The sequence below is a fragment of the Drosophila ficusphila genome, unplaced genomic scaffold (genome assembly GCF_018152265.1).
Source record: "Drosophila ficusphila isolate 14025-0441.05 unplaced genomic scaffold, ASM1815226v1 contig_723, whole genome shotgun sequence".
In the NCBI taxonomy this organism is placed as follows: Eukaryota; Metazoa; Arthropoda; class Insecta; order Diptera; family Drosophilidae; genus Drosophila; species Drosophila ficusphila.
Genome location: NW_025064662.1, coordinates 349,109 through 370,185, shown reverse-complemented (window position 1 = coordinate 370,185; position 21,077 = coordinate 349,109). Strand labels below are relative to the sequence as shown.

At 40.9% G+C, this 21,077-nt stretch overlaps 7 protein-coding genes across 12 annotated transcripts; 3 read left to right on the top strand and 4 right to left on the bottom strand.

Annotated features, from left to right (window-relative positions):
- The first annotated feature begins 9 nt into the window (after positions 1–9).
- LOC108089179 (inactive rhomboid protein 1) lies at positions 10–5,933 on the top strand. Its single transcript, XM_017187314.2, is given in 8 exon segments — positions 10–476; positions 1,129–1,589; positions 1,592–4,038; positions 4,159–4,500; positions 4,561–4,815; positions 4,872–5,129; positions 5,187–5,471; positions 5,531–5,933. Coding segments are annotated over 7 exon segments (4,299 nt in total). The 5' UTR covers positions 10–476; positions 1,129–1,153; the 3' UTR covers positions 5,807–5,933.
- Positions 5,934–6,412: 479 nt separating this feature from the next.
- On the bottom strand, positions 6,413–7,515 carry LOC108089181. Its single transcript, XM_017187316.2, has one exon. The coding sequence runs from the start codon at positions 7,331–7,333 to the stop codon at positions 6,479–6,481; it is 855 nt and encodes a 284-aa protein (XP_017042805.1). The 5' UTR covers positions 7,334–7,515; the 3' UTR covers positions 6,413–6,478.
- Positions 7,516–7,842: 327 nt separating this feature from the next.
- On the bottom strand, positions 7,843–9,809 carry LOC108089117 (protein limb expression 1 homolog). Of its 4 annotated transcripts, none has more exons than XM_017187229.2 (5): positions 9,705–9,809; positions 9,118–9,273; positions 8,871–9,034; positions 8,623–8,813; positions 7,843–8,445 (listed from the first exon to the last, which is right to left on the bottom strand). In XM_017187229.2, exons 2-5 carry the CDS (start codon positions 9,188–9,190, stop codon positions 8,067–8,069), a joined length of 807 nt encoding a protein of 268 aa, XP_017042718.1. In that variant the 5' UTR covers positions 9,191–9,273; positions 9,705–9,809; the 3' UTR covers positions 7,843–8,066. The 4 variants fall into 4 exon arrangements, with proteins under 4 accessions (XP_017042718.1, XP_017042721.1, XP_017042720.1 ...); XM_017187232.2 differs by having other exon boundaries at positions 9,740–9,758; XM_017187231.2 differs by lacking the exon at positions 9,705–9,809 and adding an exon at positions 9,572–9,612.
- A 490-nt stretch (positions 9,810–10,299) lies between these two features.
- Positions 10,300–11,246, bottom strand: LOC108089121. 2 transcript variants are annotated; one of them, XM_017187237.2, is made up of 3 exons: positions 11,123–11,246; positions 10,737–11,069; positions 10,300–10,672 (listed from the first exon to the last, which is right to left on the bottom strand). In XM_017187237.2, exons 1-3 carry the CDS (start codon positions 11,160–11,162, stop codon positions 10,434–10,436), a joined length of 612 nt encoding a protein of 203 aa, XP_017042726.1. In that variant the 5' UTR covers positions 11,163–11,246; the 3' UTR covers positions 10,300–10,433. The 2 variants fall into 2 exon arrangements, with proteins under 2 accessions (XP_017042726.1, XP_017042727.1); XM_017187238.2 differs by having other exon boundaries at positions 10,737–11,060.
- Positions 11,247–11,581: 335 nt separating this feature from the next.
- Positions 11,582–16,332, top strand: LOC108089189 (cullin-associated NEDD8-dissociated protein 1). 2 transcript variants are annotated; one of them, XM_017187326.2, is made up of 9 exons: positions 11,610–11,658; positions 11,759–11,811; positions 11,874–12,257; positions 12,323–12,612; positions 12,905–13,067; positions 13,122–14,480; positions 14,583–15,810; positions 15,866–16,012; positions 16,077–16,332. In XM_017187326.2, exons 2-9 carry the CDS (start codon positions 11,767–11,769, stop codon positions 16,205–16,207), a joined length of 3,747 nt encoding a protein of 1,248 aa, XP_017042815.1. In that variant the 5' UTR covers positions 11,610–11,658; positions 11,759–11,766; the 3' UTR covers positions 16,208–16,332. The 2 variants fall into 2 exon arrangements, with proteins under 2 accessions (XP_017042814.1, XP_017042815.1); XM_017187325.2 differs by having other exon boundaries at positions 11,582–11,811.
- A 274-nt stretch (positions 16,333–16,606) lies between these two features.
- Positions 16,607–17,704, bottom strand: LOC108089190 (ATP-dependent Clp protease proteolytic subunit). The gene is made up of 3 exons (XM_017187327.1): positions 17,547–17,704; positions 17,069–17,494; positions 16,607–17,009 (listed from the first exon to the last, which is right to left on the bottom strand). Exons 1-3 carry the CDS (start codon positions 17,586–17,588, stop codon positions 16,716–16,718), a joined length of 762 nt encoding a protein of 253 aa, XP_017042816.1. The 5' UTR covers positions 17,589–17,704; the 3' UTR covers positions 16,607–16,715.
- An 880-nt stretch (positions 17,705–18,584) lies between these two features.
- On the top strand, positions 18,585–20,212 carry LOC108089126 (procathepsin L). The gene is made up of 5 exons (XM_017187242.1): positions 18,585–18,731; positions 18,792–18,944; positions 19,014–19,400; positions 19,688–19,848; positions 19,945–20,212. Exons 1-5 carry the CDS (start codon positions 18,612–18,614, stop codon positions 20,138–20,140), a joined length of 1,017 nt encoding a protein of 338 aa, XP_017042731.1. The 5' UTR covers positions 18,585–18,611; the 3' UTR covers positions 20,141–20,212.
- Positions 20,213–21,077: the final 865 nt, after the last annotated feature.

Below are 21,077 nucleotides of genomic sequence, written 5' to 3'. Positions count from 1 at the left end.
TATTTTGGTCTGGGTGTTCGGAAAAAATGATTAAAAACATAATGTTTAAAAATAAAAAATACCCTAGTTAGGATAAGTTCCCGCAATCAGCAGTAGGACATTTTCTGCCATCTCAAACAAGTGAAAATCGGACATGCGCATGGAAACGAGAAAAATTATTCGAATGGTTTGCACTTTTTCGACAAGTGTGCTGTGTACATATGCATTAGTGGTTATAAAATTATTAGAAAAAATGGAATTAACAATTTGAGAATTTAGAAATTTAAATGAAAAACAAATACAATAAATAACATAAAAAACAGTAAGCTAAAATCGAAAACTGAGAGACAATGTTCTTTTGTACTTTTTGTTATGAAGGTGTATGTGAAAAATCGATAAAGGAATTTTCGGTCTGTAAACAGGCTTAATAAAAATAAAGATGAAGTGAAAAACCAGTAAATTGCATTTATACATTTAATCCATTCGAACCTTTAAAAGTGAGTTTAATTTAAGTGCTTTCATTACTATAAAAGTTTATGCTATAAAATGTTATTTTCTATACTAACATTAACGAAATAGTTATACTAGTTATATGGTAAACAGTGTATTTAAAACATAAAACTAGTGTGTGGATTCCATAGTCTGTTTAAATCAAATATACAGAAGTCCATTTAACAGTCCAGAGCAAATATTTTTCATTGTTCATGTGCCCTTGGCCCTTTTTTTTATTGTTTGTATCTGAAATGGAGATTTGTACTATATTTTTTTTTTTTCAATTATGAAAACTAGTACATAAAAAACTCCAGTGCAACAACAATCTAAAACAATTCTATACGAATTAAGCTGGAATTTATTTTAATTTTCCTTACCCAAATTATAAACCGGATCTGTATAAAAGGAAACCATTTGGCTTCATTTATTATACGTTACTTGTAGAGCATTCAAAAAAAAAAAAAAAATCAGACACACCACTTTTTTTTTTTAATACAGCTTATGCCCCACTAAAAAAGAAAATAAAATCACGGAAACTAAATTAATTATAGTACTTTTTGGATAAAATTAATTATAGTACTTTTAATTTTGTATTGACTCTGAAATTTTGGGATCCACTTTAACCCAATCAAACTGCCTTATAATTGTCTTCCTTAGATCGAAAAACACCAATTCTTCGATTATGAGTTCGAATGGAAGTGATTTGGGGCACAATAACCGGCGAAATGAAAAGGGTAATCAGGACAATGTTCACGCCTCGATGCGTGGGAACGGCAGCATGAGTTCCACACGTAGGAAATCTATTAACTTCCAGAATCAGTTACAATTGGCACTTGAATCGAATGAGTGCGATGTGATGTACTGCAGCCTGTCTTCGGGACGTTTTCGCACTCCGAATGGCGAGAATTACCCGCCACATGCGGGCAAGCTAAAGCTATCGCCGCTAGAAAAATACGATGATGCGAACAGGGGCGTGCCGCCGCCCTCGCCGGCTCCAAATAGCGATTGTTTTGCCACCTGTGTGGCCAATCAGCTACCTTCCCAGTCATGCAGCGTGGGGTCCGTCAAGCCGGATACTTCGGCCGTTCTGCAGAAGCACGGAATTGGTGGGAGTGGAATGGGGGAAACGGAATGAGTGGGAGTGTAATACCCGGAGGTGGTATGGGTGGAAATGGAAATTACCATCAGCGTGGGGTTTCCCCAAATTCGAGATATCGCTTGGAGCGATATCGCGAATCGCAGCCAACTGCCCAGACAAAGATGATCGACACAATGGGTGGACTACCCTCAACCGTGCCCTCTGTCTCCAATACCCGACTCCTGCTGCCTTCCAACGTACCCTTGCCACTCTCGCAGTGCGAGAACTACAACGCCTACTTGGGATCCACGGTGCACACGCCGGTCAAGCGCTATGTGCCCACTCCGCCGCCGGCCATGGAACTCTACTCGGACCTGAGTATCTCATCCTCGCCGGCGGGCAATCTACCCACTCCCGCGGCCGTTGCCACATCGTCTTCGGCGGTGCAGTCACAGTACGCCAACATGCCCTACAACTATCGCTCCAAGTGCTGCCACAGTGAAGCCTCGCACGGCAGCCTCAGTCGCACATCGCAGACCTACGCCAGCTGCTCACCGGCCTGCACCTCGCCCTCGCCGGCTCCTTCCACCAGCATGTCGATGGTCTTCTCGGCCGCCAGCTCCTGTTCGCCCATCATAACGGCCACCAGCTCATCGAGGTCGGGAAACCACCGGGGCGATGATAGCGATTCTGTTATTGTGGTGGCTAACGGCGGCGGTTCTATTGCTCAGATCGAAGTGGACAACTCGTCGGGAACGTGTCTGCACTGCAATACAGTGCGCCGCACCACGGGAGTTCATCAGACCACACAGACCACGGGTCCCATTAGTCCGGTTCCCATATCCCTGCCCGTGCCCATGCCAATGCCGGTCATCTCGGGTCTGAACGAGCAGATACCCAACCAGAATCTCGAGTCGAGCATGGTGTCTGTGCAGGCGAAGCGCCTTGAAGGGCCATCCAATGGCGGCAATATGGCCGTGCCACCTGGATCGAACCAACACCAGATGTACCGCAGTCAGATGGCCAGCAATCCGCGAATGCAGCACATGCACCACCAGACGCAGCAGCACCAGTCGCTCCAGGTGCTTCCGCAACCACAGACGCACCACTTGTCCTGCAAGAAGCGGATTGGCATCTACATGAAGCGCACCACCTCTCAGTTCTTCGGCGTAGAGCCGAGTACGGAAGCGGCGGATTGTGTGCTGTGGCAAGGACGTCATCGTCGTCTGGCAATACGCTGCTTTGGGATGTTTGACACCGAGCTGGAGTACCACATGCAGCAGGCAATCGGTGGAGGAAACGAGGATGTGGTGCAGGGCAATGCCTCGAACAGCAACTATGCCCCGGATCGACCGGATATCCTGCCCGTTCAGGATGCCATAGGCATGGATATGAATCTATCTGGCGATAGTAGGAGGCAAAAGTGCTACACCAATCGGGACTTCCTGGCCGGGGAGTTCGTGGAGCGCAAGGCATCGGTGGGGTATATGTTCGTGGCCATGGTTAGCTACTTGGTGCACATGTTCAACAAGCGGAGGCCCATTCAGATGCACAGGGTGCGTTGTCCCTGGCAGTGGTCCCGCAGCTTTGCCCCTCTACACGTCACATCGCACAATAGTCAGCAGGCGGACGGAGACGGGTGCTTAACGGACGGCCTGGAGGCCATTATCGATGACGAGGTGTTCTTCGACAGTCCCTGCGAGATCACCACCACGTCGGTGAACGACGAGAGCTCCGAGATAGGCCGGCAGACCGCAAAGCCACGTCCTTGTGCGGATGCTTCGGGCGTGGGCGTCAGTGTCTACATGGCGGAGAGGCAGCAGAATGGCTGGAGAACATCGGCGTTGAATAGTGGCGGCAATGCCAGCAGTGATATCAACCTAACCGGCGATCAAGCTTCGCATTTGACCGGTGCGGCCCACATTCCGCTCTGCAGTTCGGTTTCCAGCCAAATGCAACCCGCAATGCGAAGCTCACACTCCACCACTTCCACCTGCAATCGGGGCAACCGAATTACTGCCCAACTGCTCGACGGAGTGCTTGAGAACTCCAGACGTCCGCCGCTGCGTTGCATCAAGTACTTCTCGGTTAACGACCTGGACGATCGTACCGATCATCGACCCTTTTTCACCTACTGGATCAACACGGTGCAGGTGGTGGTGCTCATCTTGTCGATCATCTGCTACGGCATCGCTCCCATTGGAATCGGATCGGAGCAAAAGACCGGACAGGTGTTGGTGACCAGCCTCAGTCTGCAGACGGTGCAGCATGTTGAGCAGCGGAACCTCTGGATCGGACCGAGAAACATTGACCTGGTGCACATGGGAGCCAAGTTCGCTGCCTGCATGCGACGCGACATCAAGATTACCGAGGTGGTTACAAAGACGAGGCGACACGAAAGGGAAACGGCCTGCTGCATTCGCAACGACGACTCTGGCTGCGTTCAGAGCTCTCAGGCGGAGTGCTCTATCCGAGGACTCTACCCAACGGTAAGTGCTTACTGATTTAGGTGGTGACTTCTTAATTCAAACCTACAATTAATACCTAAAGTTTCCTACAAAATAAAATATAATAGGTATTATAATCGTAACCTTTTATTGTCTTCCCAGAAATCAATTTCGACCTGGAAGAAATGGTCCCCCAGTGAGTCCGGACCAGGTGGGAGAATTTCTGGATCAGTGTGCGGCTTAGACCCAAAGTTTTGCGATGCCCCGGCATCAATAGCTCCCTACGAGTGGCCCGACGACATCACCAAGTGGCCGATCTGCCGCAAAACCAACTCGTTTACCCAACGATATCGGTACAAGGATCACACTTCGGAGCATATGGTGTGCGAGGTGATAGGCCATCCGTGCTGCACGGGCTTGTATGGAGAGTGTCGGATAACGACCCGCGAGTACTGTGACTTTATAAAGGGATACTTCCATGAGGAAGCTTCGTTGTGCTCACAGGTATAAGTTCAATAGAATAAAAGCCTTTTTTCTTTCATTAACTTTATTTGGTTTGGCTAGATATCGTGCCTCAACAATGTGTGCGGAATGTTCCCCTTCATTTCTGTGGAGACTCCGGATCAGCTGTACCGCCTGTTGACCTCGCTCTGTATGCACGCCGGCATTCTGCATCTGGCCATTACGCTTATTTTCCAGCACTTATTTCTGGCCGACTTGGAGAGGTTGATCGGAACCGTTCGCACAGCTATTGTCTACATAATGTCGGGCTTTGCTGGAAACTTAACGAGTGCCATACTGGTGCCCCATCGTCCAGAGGTAATGTTTCAGCTGATCTGCAGATCTTAAAATAATGTACTGCATACTCCTGACAGGTTGGACCTTCTGCATCTCTGAGTGGCGTGGTGGCCTCGCTGATCGCCCTGCTGGTGTGGATGCACTGGAAGTATCTGCACAAGCCACACATTGCGCTATTTAAATTATTGCTCTTGTGCAGCGTGTTGGTCGGAATAGGAACACTGCCTTATCAACTGAACTTCCTAGGATTGCTGGCCGGAGTGATTTGTGGCTGCCTTTTAACCATGTCTTTAGTGCCATTTACCACATTCACGAAATACGGCCGGAAGAAAAAGGTAAGCCACTTATTTCGGCTAACTTACATTTATTAACTTACACTATTTGTTTTGCAGATTAATCTCATTTGGACTTGCGTACTGTTTCACGTTGTTGTGTACGCTGCAATGATAGTGACATTTTACGTTCACCCCAGTGAATTTCACTCCATTAGCTTTGTAGATATGTTTAGTAATAGCAACGGATACGAAAATTTCACCAATACCGATCATCATGGCGTTGATGTCGTTAGCAGTAATACTCGATACTCTCAGACGCAGAACTCCCAATATTATTATCATCATCACTCGGATGACATTATAAGGAAGAGTGTTACGTTCACAGAAAAGGCTCTCGTTTCGGTGAGTGTCTAAGAGTAAAATCAATCAATTGCAGTTAATATTATTTTTCATTATTACAGCACATTTTATATCCGGCTGCGCCGCGGAAAACGAGCGCCCAACAATGGCAGGAAGTAGAGTTTAGTCGTTCGTTTAATCACCTTTCAAACTATAGTGATCGAATTAAAAAAAGTATTGGAAATATATCAAAGCTTAAGCAAGTGTTCACTTCACCCATTAGATTCTCAAACAAAAACAACCACTCTAATCTTATGACTGAATTAACATCGGTGCACTCCGAAAATAAACAGAAATATTTAGGTTACATCAATAATACTGAATTTAACGTCCTTTAATATTTTACATATTAATCGAATCAATTCATGACAAAAAAATTTGACAAGTTTGAGTGCACAAATAGATAACAATTATATGAATAACGCATTAAATGTCTATTTATGTATGTATAATCCGAACTTTAAATGAATAAAGAATAATTAGTATTAAAACTCTGTCTGTCTTTATTTTATGGGAAAATAAGCTAAAGTTCTGCGGGTGGACATTTTGTATTCAAATATTATTCAAATAAACAATGGAATAAAAAATGTAGTGACCAAAATATTCAATAAGGAAATCAAGTTGCTTTTTAACTTTTGTATTAAAGGTAGATTTTCAAATCATACTGTTTTGGAAAACTAAACCTCTAATTATATTCCCTTTCAGTAGTCAAAGATTTAATAATCTAATAAAAAAAAAAGTGTTTAGAATAGTGCTGTAAAGGTTAGCCGAATTCCCTCGGCTATAATAAAATTCGTGTTGAGTGTGTTTAGAAATGCTGTAATTCGCAGAATTTGCCAATGACTATGTACATATTTTACATTATAAATATTTTTATATTAAGCAACTGAATTTTCAAAGGGTTGAAATTGTGTAATTAAATTCACAAATAACATACATTATAATACACTTAACTTTAGAATATATATTAAGAGAAAAGATATTAATTAATAATGGTTACGATATGACAATTATATATACATCATCTCGGCCATTGAGGACATTTTTTTGGGAATATGAACAATGGTGTCGAAGTAGCTGGCCAGTTCTCCGATGGTAACGTCATCGCAATTCCCAGGATTTGTTGAGTTGTAGCTGGCCTGCTGCGAGCACGTTGCTCCCATCAACGAGACAGCTGACAAGGATCTCGTGGCAACGGAGACGGAGTCGCCCTTATGGCTCTGAGGGCCTGAAGATCCTGACTCATCTAAATCACTTCCCGAGTGCTGGGCCCTTAATGAGCTGTAGTTTTTGGACAAGTGCCAACTGTTTCCCAAAGAGCTTTTCTTAGATTCGTCTAACATGGCGTTGCATTCTCCTATAACCTCGCGAAAGACGCACGGGCCATTGGGCCTTAAATCATCGTTGTCCAGGCCAACAATATCACTGGTTTCATCCTTTGGCTTGCAGATCAACATCCTTCCACTGCGTACGATGCACTTGCCATGCTCGCAGCCGTATAACGATTTCAAAATGGGTTGTCTAAATAAGTTCTTCTTCGCTGGCGCAAGATAATTTCGTTTTTGAAAATGCTTCTGCACCCCGTGGGAGCAGCTCAAGGGACTAACAATATCAAAGGATACGGCTGGAGCGAAGGACTCATCTTGCTTACAGTCCTGCAAGCAACTTTCTGACCTTCGGCGTGGTCTGCACTTCCAGCGGTGTTGCGATCGGAGTTTTAAGCTCGTTGATGCCTCGGAATTATCAGACTGATCAAATCCATGATCTGCATCGTAAAAGGGGTTCCGTTCCACAGTCTTGATGAGGGGATGAGTTTGTGTTATTTTCAACTTGTCCAGGTCAGCAGGCAACTCTTCAGTAGCCATTGTGCAGCCAAATCCGTATATTTTTGATTTCCTCACAGTAATAGTATCGCAGCCAATGTGGGCTTAATGTTTTGATGTGCAATTGGGGAGCTTCAAAACACTTTTTTTCTCCCTTTTTTCTAATTTTAATTGTATGTATGTGTTACATTACAGAAAACAGACAAGATAGCGGCGCTAAGGGGTCTTTTTTCGAGGGATGGGTAATAGTCCCAATAAGATTGTGTGTTATAAAGGGAGTGATTTGAAACGCTGGAATTGGAATAATGTATTAATTGTGGTTAAAGAATTGCTTACAATGACGTACACTCCTACTTTGTTGGAAAACTTTTTTGACCTAATAATTCTAATAAGATCAATACCCTTGTTAAAAATCTGGAATATCACCCATATCATCATAAAAAAATCATATCAAGCCAATATTTGTTCTCTACCAAAAAGGTTTAACCTTTTTCATGAACATTTAGTAAAAATAATATATATATTTTATTGGGTTTAGTCTTATTTTTGTAGCAGCTGTTTTAAAAATCACATTTTCAAAGATTTTTTAAATTAATTTGTTTAATTTGGAAGGGTTTGTGGGAAGTTTTATATATTTTCCACTTGTTTTTTATCATGGAGATCATATGGTACGCCAATTAAATAAATATTGATTGTTACTCAAAAGGTAAGTGGTATGATTTATCTAAAAAAGGGGTTAATTTTGACCGTGCAAAATGCTTAACAGTTTTCTTGATCAATCATCAATGGAAGCCGAGTTTAGAGCACTACCGCCCAGTTGATTATGTGCTATCATAAGTATGTCTTTCTTTTCTTTTGGAAAGCGCAGTTCACGTCCAGCCATGCGGAACGTCTCAAGCTCCCTCTCGGCAAGTACTAATTCCCTGCGAATAACACCAGGATTGTCGTGTTCTCTGGCAATCCAATCCAGTGCCATCTGTGATCGCATCTCATCGTCCAAACTGCGGTTAGAATAATGGGCCACGACTTCCTGTCGCGAACAATGTCGCTCTCGCATTGCCTTTAGCGATCCATTCCAGTGCAGCAGTTGAAAAACAGTCATAAGTTCTTGGAACTCCAGCATTGTTCTTCCCTTATTGGCTTCCAGCATGAATCTAAAAAAAAAATTGATCACTTTAGTTACAAACTATATTTGTAAAATATACTTATAAGCTATAGCTGTAGACTACCGATTACTCTTTATTTGCAAAAGTAGGTAAAAACTTTATCAAAGACAGCGTGATTATTGATGGTAATGGGTGTGAAAGCATTCTGCTTTTCCTAGTTCTTACCTAAATGCTCCTATTCCAGATTCTGTGCCCTCGTTAATTTGCGATGTTCCTTTAAATGAAGTACGAGCATCCTGAACAGCTTTTTGAATAAACTCGTCGCTGATTCGTCGCGATGGGTGCTCATTAAAAACAGAGTTCATCAGGGCAATTTTAGCCGAACTACGACGGGCCTCAGCCTTCGTTGGACAGTTCTGAAAAGGACAAACAGTTTCAAATTTGCAATATATTAATATTTCAACCATATTTACTTGAAAACTTCCAAAGCAGCTCCCTCCAGGTAGTGTAACAAAACAAATATATGGCTGGCTATTAGCTGGAATCGATTCGTAAATGACAAGAGCTCCATTTTTCATTTCTGCTCCACGCGATTGCTTCATTTGCCAAAACTCTTGAAGGGCTTCCACCACATTCACTGAAATACATATGTACATTTTTATATGTACATCATTTATTTAAAAAGATGCCTCCATATATAATATCACGTATTAGTCTCACCTCTATAATCTCGATCTTCGTAGAATCCAGTTACCGTTGGTAAAACCCAGAAGGGTTCTTCAGGGTAAACCATTTTGAAGAATATTCAATAATATGTTAAACAAAGAATGGTTAACTTTTTTTAGCTCAAGTAAAACCGCATATCACTTAAAGAGGCTGCAAAAATCAAAACATTATTGTTAAAAAGTATTTTATGAGCGCTTTTATGTAAAGTACTCTTTTTTTTGTGCCCACTTTAAATGTCGTAATTAGTTCTTATATGGATTTCATCAGACAGGAAATATACATTAACAGCATATGTTTACATACATATACAAGAGTGGTATTGTTGCAATGGTGACACTGCCACGTCTTTAAACATATGTACATCCTAACATCTACGATAATTGCGAGTTTGTCGCCTAAGTCTTTTGATTGACTGTTGAAAAATGTGTTACCAAGTATATTTTTATACCGTGTGCCGTAATAAAAGAAAATTTAAGAACAAACACACATTAAAATGTTTAATTGAAAGCATTCACTATGTCTTTTTTGTATAAAAATACATATAAGGGCATTCGTCTAGTGTTCACCGCTGTTGCCTTTACATTTTGGTTTCTACGTTAATATATTTAATTTTCACTTTTGTTTCATCCGAACGATCAAGTAACTAAGATCTTCACCGAGATGAGAAACCTTTCTGCAGTAACGTAAAAAAAACTGGATACATTACTGTGTTTCAGTGCTGCCATTTTTTAGCTACAAAAAAGATCATACAGCGAATTTAGCTTGAAAAGGCTAAAGTTCAACATTAATTATGATCTTAAATTATTTTTCTGTGTAAATTAATTAAAGTTATTTATTACAATAATAGGCTACCTCGATAGAAAATTATTGAAAATGATTATTACTATTTAAATAAAATACACTTAGTTAATTTATAAAAATGAAAAGGCTTTCCATTTTTTTAATTCAATTCCAAGAGACGTATCTTATACAAATATAGATTTGCGCATTTGAAGAAGCCCCAACAAAAAATTAATACATAAGCATGCATTCAGAGGGCCTTATTACCCCAGAAAAATGCAGTTAAATGTTTTTTTTTTTTTTTTTTTTAATTTCAAGTCTCACAGTAATGAAGAAAGGTTGCTTTACCATATAAAGTACCTTCCATCAATATTTGAAAAACATTTTCTTTAAAAATACCCTTAATTGATTCACATTTATTTAACAAAAACATGTATAAATTTAAATTAGGACTTATTTTGTTAAGTTTAACATAGATAATGGTAACTAGTCTAAGGTACAATATAACTACAATTAATATATAAAGAATTTTAAAATAAAATATCAATAGTTTCCATGGTAGGCATTGGCGCGAATAAATTGAAAACATATTTACACTCCTCATTTTCATAAATATCTGTCTCCTCTAAACAAGGGATATCGTCAAATTCTGATTCTAACGGAGGATGACGTACGTTTTCTAAGTGATTTTCCAATGTGCCAAGGTTATGATAAAGTTGATTTAGCAGGGAATCATACTCAGCTTGATCTGACCAGGTTTCAGTGATTGCTAAAATATTTAAATGAACGCAGATTAAATTGAACTAAAATCAAACAATATTTATAGAACTTACGCCTGCTGCAGGTCCTTAAACATTTCTCGCTCGGAAAGTCAGTATAGTTAAATAAATTAATGACATGGGCTTCGCGTTTTAACATGTATGAACCCAAAAAACAGTTAGCTTTTACATTAGTGTCTTCTCGATCCTTGTTTTTAATGTTGGGATTATGTGTCTTACGAATCGACAGCTTGGCAATGCTGCCTTCAGGCTTCACATGATGGCTTTTAAACGGTGTTATACCAGGAGTTTGATGCATCACGTTGTCAAGTTTCCCAAGAACGGTTTTTTTCTTGACTGAATTGGTAGGGACTCCATTTTTTATAGGATTTGTCGGCACTAAAATATCTAAGGCAAATTAAATGATGACTTCGACGTGAATCCAAATAAAATCTACTTACAATGAACCCCAGTGTTTTCCTTGTTCAATATCTGATCCATTTTTATTTGTGCGCTAAAATTATAAGCAAATTAATTTTATTCGTGTGAGGCTATTTATGAAAACGAGCGGCACAATTTTAGAGATGGGAGACTCATAGCCACTGAGTTATTTTATTGTAAATTTGAAACGATGGAAAAAAACCAATCGTTATTAGATTATTAGAAAATATATATATGAAATTGTTTAACATATATATGAATAAAAAAGTTCAGATACATGGATGTTATTTAAAAAAATTAAATTAAAATATCACACTTTTAGAAACATATATTATTATCCTACCATTGCCCTCCTTATTCTTGTTTTCTTGATTTTAGTCATCCTAAAAAATACCAGCAAATTATTACAATTTGCTTGTCGGCATCAGAAGGCGTTAGGAAGTTATTATTGACGTTTTTTGTTATTGCGAGCTGGCCCCTCAAACAAGCAGCCTTTATAACAAAATTGCTTTTGAGTGAATATAAAACTTGGACATTCTTCGCCGGAAAATTTTCAGTAGGCTTTTAAGTCTAGCAAATATTAAAATAGGGCAACCCTACAAAAATATTCAATATTTTACTTCTCACTTAACTGCATTTAATAAAACTTTTCAAAGGCTTCGCTATGGCGTCACATCAGTACCACCAAATTGCGAATCTGCTGGAAAAAGTATGTATAGAATTTTATTTTTGCAATATAATGAAATATATTGGAGCCTTGGTCTGATGCAGATGACGTCGACGGACAAGGATTTCCGTTTTATGGCAACAAACGATCTGATGACGGAGCTACAGAAAGACAGCATTATTCTGGACGACGAGTCGGAGAAAAAGGTTGTGCGAATGGTGCTTAAACTGCTGGAGGATAAGAACGGCGAGGTCCAGAATTTGGCTGTAAAATGTTTGGGTCCGCTGGTCAACAAGGTAAAGGAAATCCAGGTGGAGACTATTGTGGATTCCCTATGCGCCAACATGATGTCGAACACGGAGCAGCTACGGGATATCTCGAGTATTGGCTTAAAGACAGTGATTGCCGAATTGCCCCAGTCATCGAACTCTCTGGCCCCAAATGTGTGCCAGAGGATCACGGGAAAACTAAGCACGGCCATTGAAAAGGTGGATTTTTTAGTGAATGCTGGGCCTGTTTTTTTTATTATAATCCCCTTGCAAAATTTTTTCAGGAGGATGTCTCTGTAAAACTGGAGTCGCTTGACATTCTGGCCGACTTGCTTTCCCGTTTTGGAGAGTTTCTGGTTCCCTTTCACAGCACTATCCTGAAGGCTTTAATGCCTCAGTTGGCCTCCTCGCGACAGGCTGTTCGCAAGCGCACTATCGTAGCTCTCTCCTTTTTGCTAATTCAGGCCAACAGCAACGCCTACAACGGCGTAATCGATCATCTGCTCGATGGTCTAGAGAACCCACCAAATCCAGCTGCCATTCGAACCTATATTCAATGCCTGGCTTCAATATGGTAAGTTTGTCAGAAGTGCGCTATACGACTGTTGGCAAGCTTATTTCGTTTTTCTTTTCATGAACAACTTAGATTAACATTTTTATTGTTTACTTGCTCAGTTTGTTTGTTTGTTTAAAAGTTCAATCTGGCTTAGTGCAATTATTTCGTTTCTTAAGAAACAGTTGAGTTGTAAAAGCAGCTGAGTAATTTAAGCTACCAAGGGGTAGCACACATTTCTAATTTAATTTACTTAAGTGAGGGCCAACACTGATTTGTTTTTGCAAAAAACTGCTATAACTTTGCTTTTTAGTCGACAGGCTGGCCATCGGCTATGTAATCATATTGATCGATCTATGCTGTTGTTGAGCCAGTACAGTCAACGAGACGATGATGAATTGCGCGAGTTTTGTCTGCAAGCCTGCGAGGCATTCGTTATGCGCTGCCCAGATGCCATTAATCCGCACATTCCCATGGTAAGCGGTAATTAACAAAGTAAGCAATTTAGTGTTAATATGCTTGTTTTATAGATTCTTGAACTGTGCCTGAAATATATCACCTACGACCCGAACTACAACTATGAAACCGATGATGGCGATACTGGCAATGCCATGGACACGGAGGACGACGAGTACGTGGACAGTGAGGAGTACAGCGATGATGATGACATGAGCTGGAAAGTTCGTCGCGCTGCGGCCAAGTGCTTGGAGGTTTTAATTTCCACACGCCAGGAGCTTATCGAGGACTTCTATCGCAGCTTGAGCCCGGCTTTGATTGCTCGATTCAAGGAGCGCGAGGAGAATGTTAAATCCGACATATTCCATGCCTATGTGGCTTTGCTGAAGAACACTCGCCTCAGCGACGACGTAGCCAACGACCCTGATTCCATGGATCAGGTTTCGGGGCCGACGTCATTGCTAATTGAACAGCTTCCGCTTATCGTAAAAGCCATACAGCCGCTAATGCGGGAAAAATCGATGAAAACGCGTCAAGACTGCTTCCTCTTACTGCGTGAGCTGTTGAACTCGCTGCCAGGCGCCTTGGGACCTTATTTGGAAAGTATTGTGCCGGGCATAAGCTATTCACTGAATGACAAAAGCTCAACCAGCAACATGAAGATCGAGTCTCTAGGATTCTTGTACTCGCTGCTGCAGGGACATCCGCCGCATGCTTTTCATCCACACATACCCTCACTAGTGCCCCTTGTAGTGACTTCGGTGTTCGATCCGTTTTATAAGATCGCCACAGAGGCTCTGCTGGTGCTGCAACAGTTGGTCAAGGTTATTCGGCCATTGGAGGGTAGTGCTGCCAAGTCCGACTTCGATGCTCCCTCTTTCGTAGGACCGGTTTACTCGTGCACCTTGCAGAAACTGAAGGTAACGGATGTCGACCAGGAGGTCAAGGAACGAGCCATTGCCTGTATGGGTCAGATCATTGCCAACATGGGCGACATGCTGCAGAACGAACTGGCCGTTTGCCTGCCCATCTTCATGGAGCGCCTGAAGAACGAAGTAACCAGGCTAAGCAGCGTAAAGGCATTGACCCTAATCGCAGCTTCATCCCTGCGCATTGACTTGACTCCCATTCTGCATGACGTGCTACCCGCTTTGGGCACATTCCTGCGTAAGAACCACCGCGCCCTGAAGCTGCACTCTCTCGATCTGATTAACAAGATTGTGATAAACTATTCGAGCAACTTCGAGGCAAATCTCTTGCAGACTGCCATTGTTGAGATTCCACCTCTAATATCGGATTCGGACTTGCACGTCGCACAGTATTCGCTGACCTTGCTAAGTACTGTAGCTCGCAGGCAGCCCCAAGCTTTGGTCGGCATCCATGACCAGTTCCTGCGTTCCGTACTGATTTTGGTTCGTTCTCCATTGCTGCAGGTGGGTAGAAACAAGTGTAAAACTACAGCTAAATATCAGCAAAAACAGCTGCTGCTTTTATTTCCGCTTAAGAACAACTAATAACCGCGAAATTTCTTACAGGGATCTGCATTGAATTGCACTTTGGAGCTGTTCCAGGCCTTGGTGCAAACTCAGCTGACCGGACTGGACTATCATTCGCTGGTCTCGAAGCTAATGGCCCCCGTTCTGGGTGGCAACGGCGATGCAAACTCTAGAGCCACCCCAGGGGCACCCAGTGAGGTGGTGCAGTTGCACAAGCAGGCGTACCATTCGTCGGCCAAGTGCATTGCGGCTCTCACTCAACAGTGTCCCCAGGTTGCGACCCCGTTGGCCACCAAACTGATCACGGATCTGCAGAAGCGCAATGACACCGAGATTATCTTCTGCTTACTCACTATCGGCGAGATAGGTAGGCACTTCGATCTGAGCACGATACAGGTGCTGCCGCAGACAATTATTGAATGCTTTGGTGCCACATCGGAGGATGTAAAAGCGGCCGCTTCGCATGCCCTCGGGGCTGTGTCCGTGGGCAGCCTGCAAACATACCTTCCTCTGATCCTGAACGAGATTGAGGTGCAGCCAAAGCGACAGTATTTGCTACTGCATTCGCTGAAGGAGGTAATTTCGTCACTGTCTGTTTCGCCCAGCGGACTGGCTCAGTTGCTGCCCTCGGTGCCATCCATTTGGAGCCAGCTCTTCAAGCACTGCGAGTGCTCCGAGGAGGGATCCCGCAACGTGGTGGCCGAGTGCCTGGGAAAACTTGTGCTGGTCAATCCCGACGAGCTTTTACCGCAGCTGCAGCAGGCTTTGCGTTCGGAGAGCGCCACCATGCGTACCGTGGTGGTCTCCTCCGTGAAGTTCACCATCTCCGATCAGCCCCAACCGATCGATGTGCTGCTCAAGCAGAATATTGGAGAGTTTTTGTTTGCTCTGCGTGATCCGGAGCCACAAGTGCGTCGAGTCGCCCTCGTGGCCTTCAACTCGGCGGTCCACAACAAACCGAGCTTGGTCCGCGATTTACTGCCCACCCTGTTGCCATGGCTTTACTCAGAGACGAAGGTAAAGAGCGAACTGATCAGGGAGGTGGAGATGGGTCCCTTCAAACACACCGTTGACGACGGTCTCGATATTCGCAAAGCGGCATTTGAGTGCATGTACACACTACTCGAGCAGGGCTTGGATCGTGTGGATGTCATGCAGTTTTTGGACCACGTGCAGGCTGGTCTCTGCGACCACTACGACATCAAGATGCTGACGTACCTAATGACGGCTCGTTTGGCTACCTTGTGTCCGGATAAGGTTCTTCTAAGTGAGTTGATATCCTGCTGGCGAAAAGACTTTACTAACTGGCTTCTTCCATTTAGGACTCGATCAATTTATACAGCAACTACGTGATACGTGCACCCACAAGGTGAAGGCAAATTCTGTTAAACAGGAGTACGAAAAGCAGGACGAACTAAAGCGTTCCGCTCTTCGTGCAGTTTCGGCCCTTTCGCAAATACCCAAAGCAAGTGAGTAAATTGCGGTCACATACTAAATCTGCATAGAAACTAAGCGGTATTATTTTTTCCACAGACAAAAATCAGCAGTTAGTGGATTTCCTCAAGTCGATCAAGGAAACACCCGAACTGAGCAAGATCTACGATTACATTCAGAAGGATTCCATCACCGGGAGCTCAGATATTATCGTAATGGATCAAAGCTAAAAGGGAAACTTGTTTTTCTGATTCCTTTACTTAATTAAGAATATGCGTGTGCGCACAAACAAGTATCTCTTTTCTGATATAGCTTTTAGATTTTCTAATAAGAAATAAATGCAGATCGACTTGAAGCCGTATATTATAAAAAATATTCACAAGGTACAAAAACGACGATAGCCAAACAAACAAAACGGAGTATTCTAGTGTGTTTGTGTTTCACTATAAATATATTGTTTTTATACCCTTGCTGAGGGAAATTGAGTGAATAACCTTGGATGAAAAATTATTAGAGACGATAATGCTTGATTTCTAGATTCACCATTTCTGTGTTGGGGAAATCGTTATATAAACACACCAAAAACAAATTATGCAACAGTATTTAACATAAAAGCAAAAATCTAGACATGGTTTTCTCCCTTGATTTAATTGGAAAATGTACATTTTATCGCAAACTAAAGGCTCCAAATCTTTTTAAGCTTAAATTTGAATTTTGGTTTATGCACTTGATTGAATATTAGGCCGCCTGTTTGCTTCGCTTCTTCTCCGTCTCTTCTGGCATGGATTTGCCAGACGTAACGCCACCATCTGATGCCGGTCCGGTTTCGGAAACCGTCTCTGGCGGATGCTCAAGGACATGGTCTATAATACCCAAAACCTTAGCCTCTTCGGGGGTCATAAAGTGGTCTCGTTCCATACGTCCGCACATCTCGTCATAGGAGTTATTGGCATGCTTCACATAAATGTTGGTAAGCTGACGCTTAATTTTTATTATTTCCTCTGCGTGTATTAGGATGTCTGTGGCTTGACCCTGGGTAATAAAAATTCTACATAACTGAAGGATTATATAAAACCAAGAAAGTAACTTACTTGTGCGCCACCAGAGGGTTGGTGTATCATGATCCGAGCGTTGGGCAAGGAGTATCGCATTCCCGGAGCACCGGCTGCCAAAAGGAGGGATCCCATTGAGCAGGCCTGCCCCACGCACCACGTGGCTATCGGTGGCTTGACGTACTGCATCGTATCGTAGATTGCCAGGCCAGCGGTTACAACGCCACCCGGGGAATTGATATACAGGTGGATCGGCTTGTTGACATTCTCCGATTGCAGAAATAGCAATTGGGCCACTACGGTCGAACTGATGTCATCGGTAATATTGCCCATCAAGCAGATAATTCGCTCCTTAAGAAGGCGCGAGAATATGTCGTAGGCCCTTTCACCGCGGCCAGTTTGCTCAACTACCATGGGAATCAGGTTGATATTGCGAACCGAACACGCCCGGCCACCACATTTCACCTGAAATTTCTGGATTACGCCATGTACTATGTTGCAACGTTCATTAACTTACTGAATTTATTTGTAATAAGCGGCTAACAGCGGTTTTTAGCATGGTCCTGGTTTTGTTTTGTTTGGAGCAAATCAACCGGATTCGCAATGTTATGCAAAACAGCTGATTTTAAGGCTAAGACGACACACTTTTAATCATTTCTGACACAAAAGAAAAGGAACACTGATGCTCGTCTGACGTACATGACAAAGGTCGTGTAGTGTTTTTAAATCATATAGTTATTAAATTTTTTTTTAAGTGCTACTACTGAAAAATATTTAGTTGGAAAAAATCTAGAGTTTATGGTGTCGAGTTTGAAAAAAATAAAAAGCCCATGAAACGATTGGAATTTTGAACAAAAGTGGAACATCAATTGAATTTAGGCGCATCAACCACCCATGATTAAAAAAAATTATTTCTTAAATTTTATGAATACAGTAGAATCCTGATTATCCAGATCAATTAAAACTAGGGGTGTTCCGTATAATCGAAAATCCGGATAACCCATTTTAAAGCTAATCAAATATTATTTAAGATTTTTAATAATTTTTTATTATGGAATGGGTTTTAATTAGTTAATACGATATATAAAAAACAAGCTATAACGATGGATAATGAATTACATAATACCTACATATGTAATTTAAAATTTTGGTTGGAAATAACTTCTTATAGATTTTTGACAAACGAATGAGTCCGGATAATCGGATGTTCGGACAATCGATGTTCAGATAATCGGGATTCTACTGTACTTTGTGAATATATATTTTCAGAACTTTAATATATGTACTCATTATGACTAAATTATATTGTAACTAATTCATATTTTACCACTATAAATAATAAATATTATTAACGGCATTTTAAGACTTTTAGAAATATTTATCATTTTTGTGTTTACAATTTAACATTTTTAAATTGGTAGAATTTTATAGTTAAATTTGAAAGGGCGTTCACCACTCCGGTCTCCCAATCAATTTTTTTTTGTTTTTTGATTCGTATGCATTGCGAGGTAAAAACTGCATAGTTTGCATATTTATTATATTTGCATAAGCGAAATGTAATGAGTTGGATTTGTAGTTCACTATGTGGAGGTTTATATTATTTAGCGGATTCTTTTGTCTATTTTATCAAATTGTATCTACCAATTTAAGCGAAGGTAATTCTTCTTCTTTGAATTACAGAGGGGAATTCGAAAAATTTAAAGTAAGAAACTATACCGTATTCTTAAAATAAAACATAATAAATAAATCTTTGCTTAAACAGAACAAGAATAATCGCACATATCTTCGAAGCTTTGATGAAGTCCGTAGTTTCAAGGCATTTGAAGAAAACTACAAAGTTATTGAGGAACATAATCAACATTTCAAAGAGGGTCAAACAAGCTTTAGATTGAAACCCAATATTATGGCTGACATGGTAATAATTTTTGGCCTCAACTTTAATAACTCTGTATCATGTTTACCAAATTTAAATATAATTTAACAGAGTACAGATGGTTATTTAAAAGGATATCTGCGACTACTTAAAAGCAATATAGAAGACAGTAAGGACAATATTGCCGAATTAGTTGGATCCCCTTTAATGACAAATGTTCCCGAAAGTTTGGATTGGCGAAGTAAGGGATTTATAACTCCGTCACATAATCAGCAATCTTGCGGCTCGTGCTATGCTTTCTCCATTGCTGAGAGCATCGAAGGCCAGGTTTTCAAACGTACCGGAAAATTAATAAATTTGAGTGAGCAACAAATTGTGGACTGCAGTGTCTCGTACGGAAATCAAGGATGTGTTGGTGGATCCTTACGAAACACCTTAAACTATTTGCAGCACACTGGAGGCATAATGAGGGCTGAGGATTATAGTTATGTCGGAAAGGTATTTATGATTTTTAGAATTTATAAGAAATGATCAAAATTATATGGATTTTCTTGATAATTGTAATTTTGTTTTTGTGCTTGACCAATACAAAGCACTAAAAATAAGATTGTGCTTAACATACATTAATTATAATTGGTAAAATATATTTTACAAATATTGCCCTGGGAAAACGTTATTAAGTAAAAAAAACCAAAAATGTTTTTTTTTTTACCGCCGATGTTTCTAAGATTTGTAATATTCATAATTTTGTCTAATACGTTTTATTTTTTAAAATTTATTTATAGAAGGGAAGATGTCAGTTTGTGCCGGAGCTATCGGTAGTCAATGTAACATCTTGGGCCATACTTCCTGTTCGAGATGAACAAGCGATTCAAGCAGCAGTAACTCATATTGGACCAGTAGCAATATCAATTAACGCAACTCCAAAGACCTTTCAGCTGTACAGGTAATTATTGAATGATAGACAATATAATAATAGACCTAAATATGTATATTTTGATATTTAAAATATTAAAACAATTATTATGTATTATCATTTCAGTGACGGTATCTATGATGATCCCTCATGCTCAGCAGCTTCTGTAAATCACGCAATGTTAATAATTGGCTTTGGCAAGGATTATTGGATACTACAAAATTGGTGGGGTCCGCATTGGGGCGAATCTGGTTTAATGAGAATCCGAAAAGGCGTGAATATGTGCGGAATTGCCAATTATGCTGCTTATGCAATAGTGTAATCTTCTATTCTCTATTGTTTTTTACACATAAAGAAACTTAAAATAAAGTTTATAAATGATTCAGAAAAATTATATTTCATGTTCGTTAAGAAATGGTATATAGTATTTTTATTAGCTGCAAAAATAATTAAGTTAAATCCAAGATAACTTTCAGTGAAACAAAACATTTAATGATTCCAATGTACACTGTGCAACAAAGTGGCACATTAAAAAGGACTTTGAGTTAAAATAGGGCACTATACTTGTATAGATGTAAACTTGTTGAGTAAATACGCAATTAAAAAGCCATTATGTCACGTTTGTTGCACAGTGTGATTAACACAAAGTTGAAGTAATGAATGTTTGGGGCGGGGCAAAGAGCCAAGTATTTTATAGCTTTTGGACCCGCCCACAGATCAATAAAACAGGTCCTCATACACAAACTTCCGGAAATAAAAAAAAGCCCCGTCGGTAGACTTACATGTTAATCGCACTCGAATTTAAAAGTATTTATGAAGTGCGAAGGGCTATAATCCTTTGATAAACTTCTCCTAGCCAAAAGGCAAACTCCTCCTACACCGAAACATTTATTGCAATTATAATGGGTTTCATAGCCGCCTAATGGATAAATTGTATTCTATAATGGCTATAACCAATAATAGGAAAGTAAGGTGGAAGCGCTGAGCGTGCAACCACTTTGGAATTACGGCGCTATAGACTCGGTAGACCAATGAGAGCAATTTAAAGGACCGTAGGCAGGACTTCACCTAACTTACAAGGGTGGATTTTTTTAAGGACTCGCGAGAGAGCGCCAAAGCAGAGGGAGAGCAATGTGTGCGCCATCTAAGAGGATGAATAAAAATGGTAATTGAATAATGTCAAGATGTTGAACTAGTTTTATTTTGCCCACAGCAGCACACAGTCGAAGGATTCCACGTCTACTTGATATTAGAAAAAA

Bases quoted from the DNA above. Each gene is read 5' to 3' on its own strand.
- LOC108089121 (XM_017187237.2), bottom strand. From the start codon at position 11,162: ATGGATCAGATATTGAACAAGGAAAACACTGGGGTTCATT. The intron at 11,070-11,122 runs GTAAGTAGATTT...AATTTGCCTTAG, and splicing joins GGAAAACACTGGGGTTCATT to ATATTTTAGTGCCGACAAAT. The intron at 10,673-10,736 runs GTAAGTTCTATA...TAAATATTTTAG, and splicing joins TTTAAGGACCTGCAGCAGGC to CAATCACTGAAACCTGGTCA.
- LOC108089189 (XM_017187325.2), top strand. From the start codon at position 11,767: ATGGCGTCACATCAGTACCACCAAATTGCGAATCTGCTGGAAAAA. The intron at 12,613-12,904 runs GTAAGTTTGTCA...TTTGCTTTTTAG, and splicing joins CAATGCCTGGCTTCAATATG to TCGACAGGCTGGCCATCGGC. The intron at 13,068-13,121 runs GTAAGCGGTAAT...CTTGTTTTATAG, and splicing joins TTAATCCGCACATTCCCATG to ATTCTTGAACTGTGCCTGAA.
- LOC108089181 (XM_017187316.2), bottom strand. From the start codon at position 7,333: ATGGCTACTGAAGAGTTGCCTGCTGACCTGGACAAGTTGAAAATAACA.
- LOC108089126 (XM_017187242.1), top strand. From the start codon at position 18,612: ATGTGGAGGTTTATATTATTTAGCGGATTCTTTTGTCTATTTTATCAA. The intron at 19,401-19,687 runs GTATTTATGATT...ATTTATTTATAG, and splicing joins ATTATAGTTATGTCGGAAAG to AAGGGAAGATGTCAGTTTGT. The intron at 19,849-19,944 runs GTAATTATTGAA...TTATCATTTCAG, and splicing joins AAGACCTTTCAGCTGTACAG to TGACGGTATCTATGATGATC.
- LOC108089117 (XM_017187229.2), bottom strand. From the start codon at position 9,190: ATGGTTTACCCTGAAGAACCCTTCTGGGTTTTACCAACGGTAACTGGA. The intron at 8,814-8,870 runs GTAAATATGGTT...TGTCCTTTTCAG, and splicing joins GCTGCTTTGGAAGTTTTCAA to AACTGTCCAACGAAGGCTGA. The intron at 8,446-8,622 runs GTAAGAACTAGG...TTTTTTTTTTAG, and splicing joins TCTGGAATAGGAGCATTTAG to ATTCATGCTGGAAGCCAATA.
- LOC108089190 (XM_017187327.1), bottom strand. From the start codon at position 17,588: ATGCTAAAAACCGCTGTTAGCCGCTTATTACAAATAAATTCA. The intron at 17,495-17,546 runs GTAAGTTAATGA...CAGAAATTTCAG, and splicing joins GCTTATTACAAATAAATTCA to GTGAAATGTGGTGGCCGGGC. The intron at 17,010-17,068 runs GTAAGTTACTTT...TTTATTACCCAG, and splicing joins AACCCTCTGGTGGCGCACAA to GGTCAAGCCACAGACATCCT.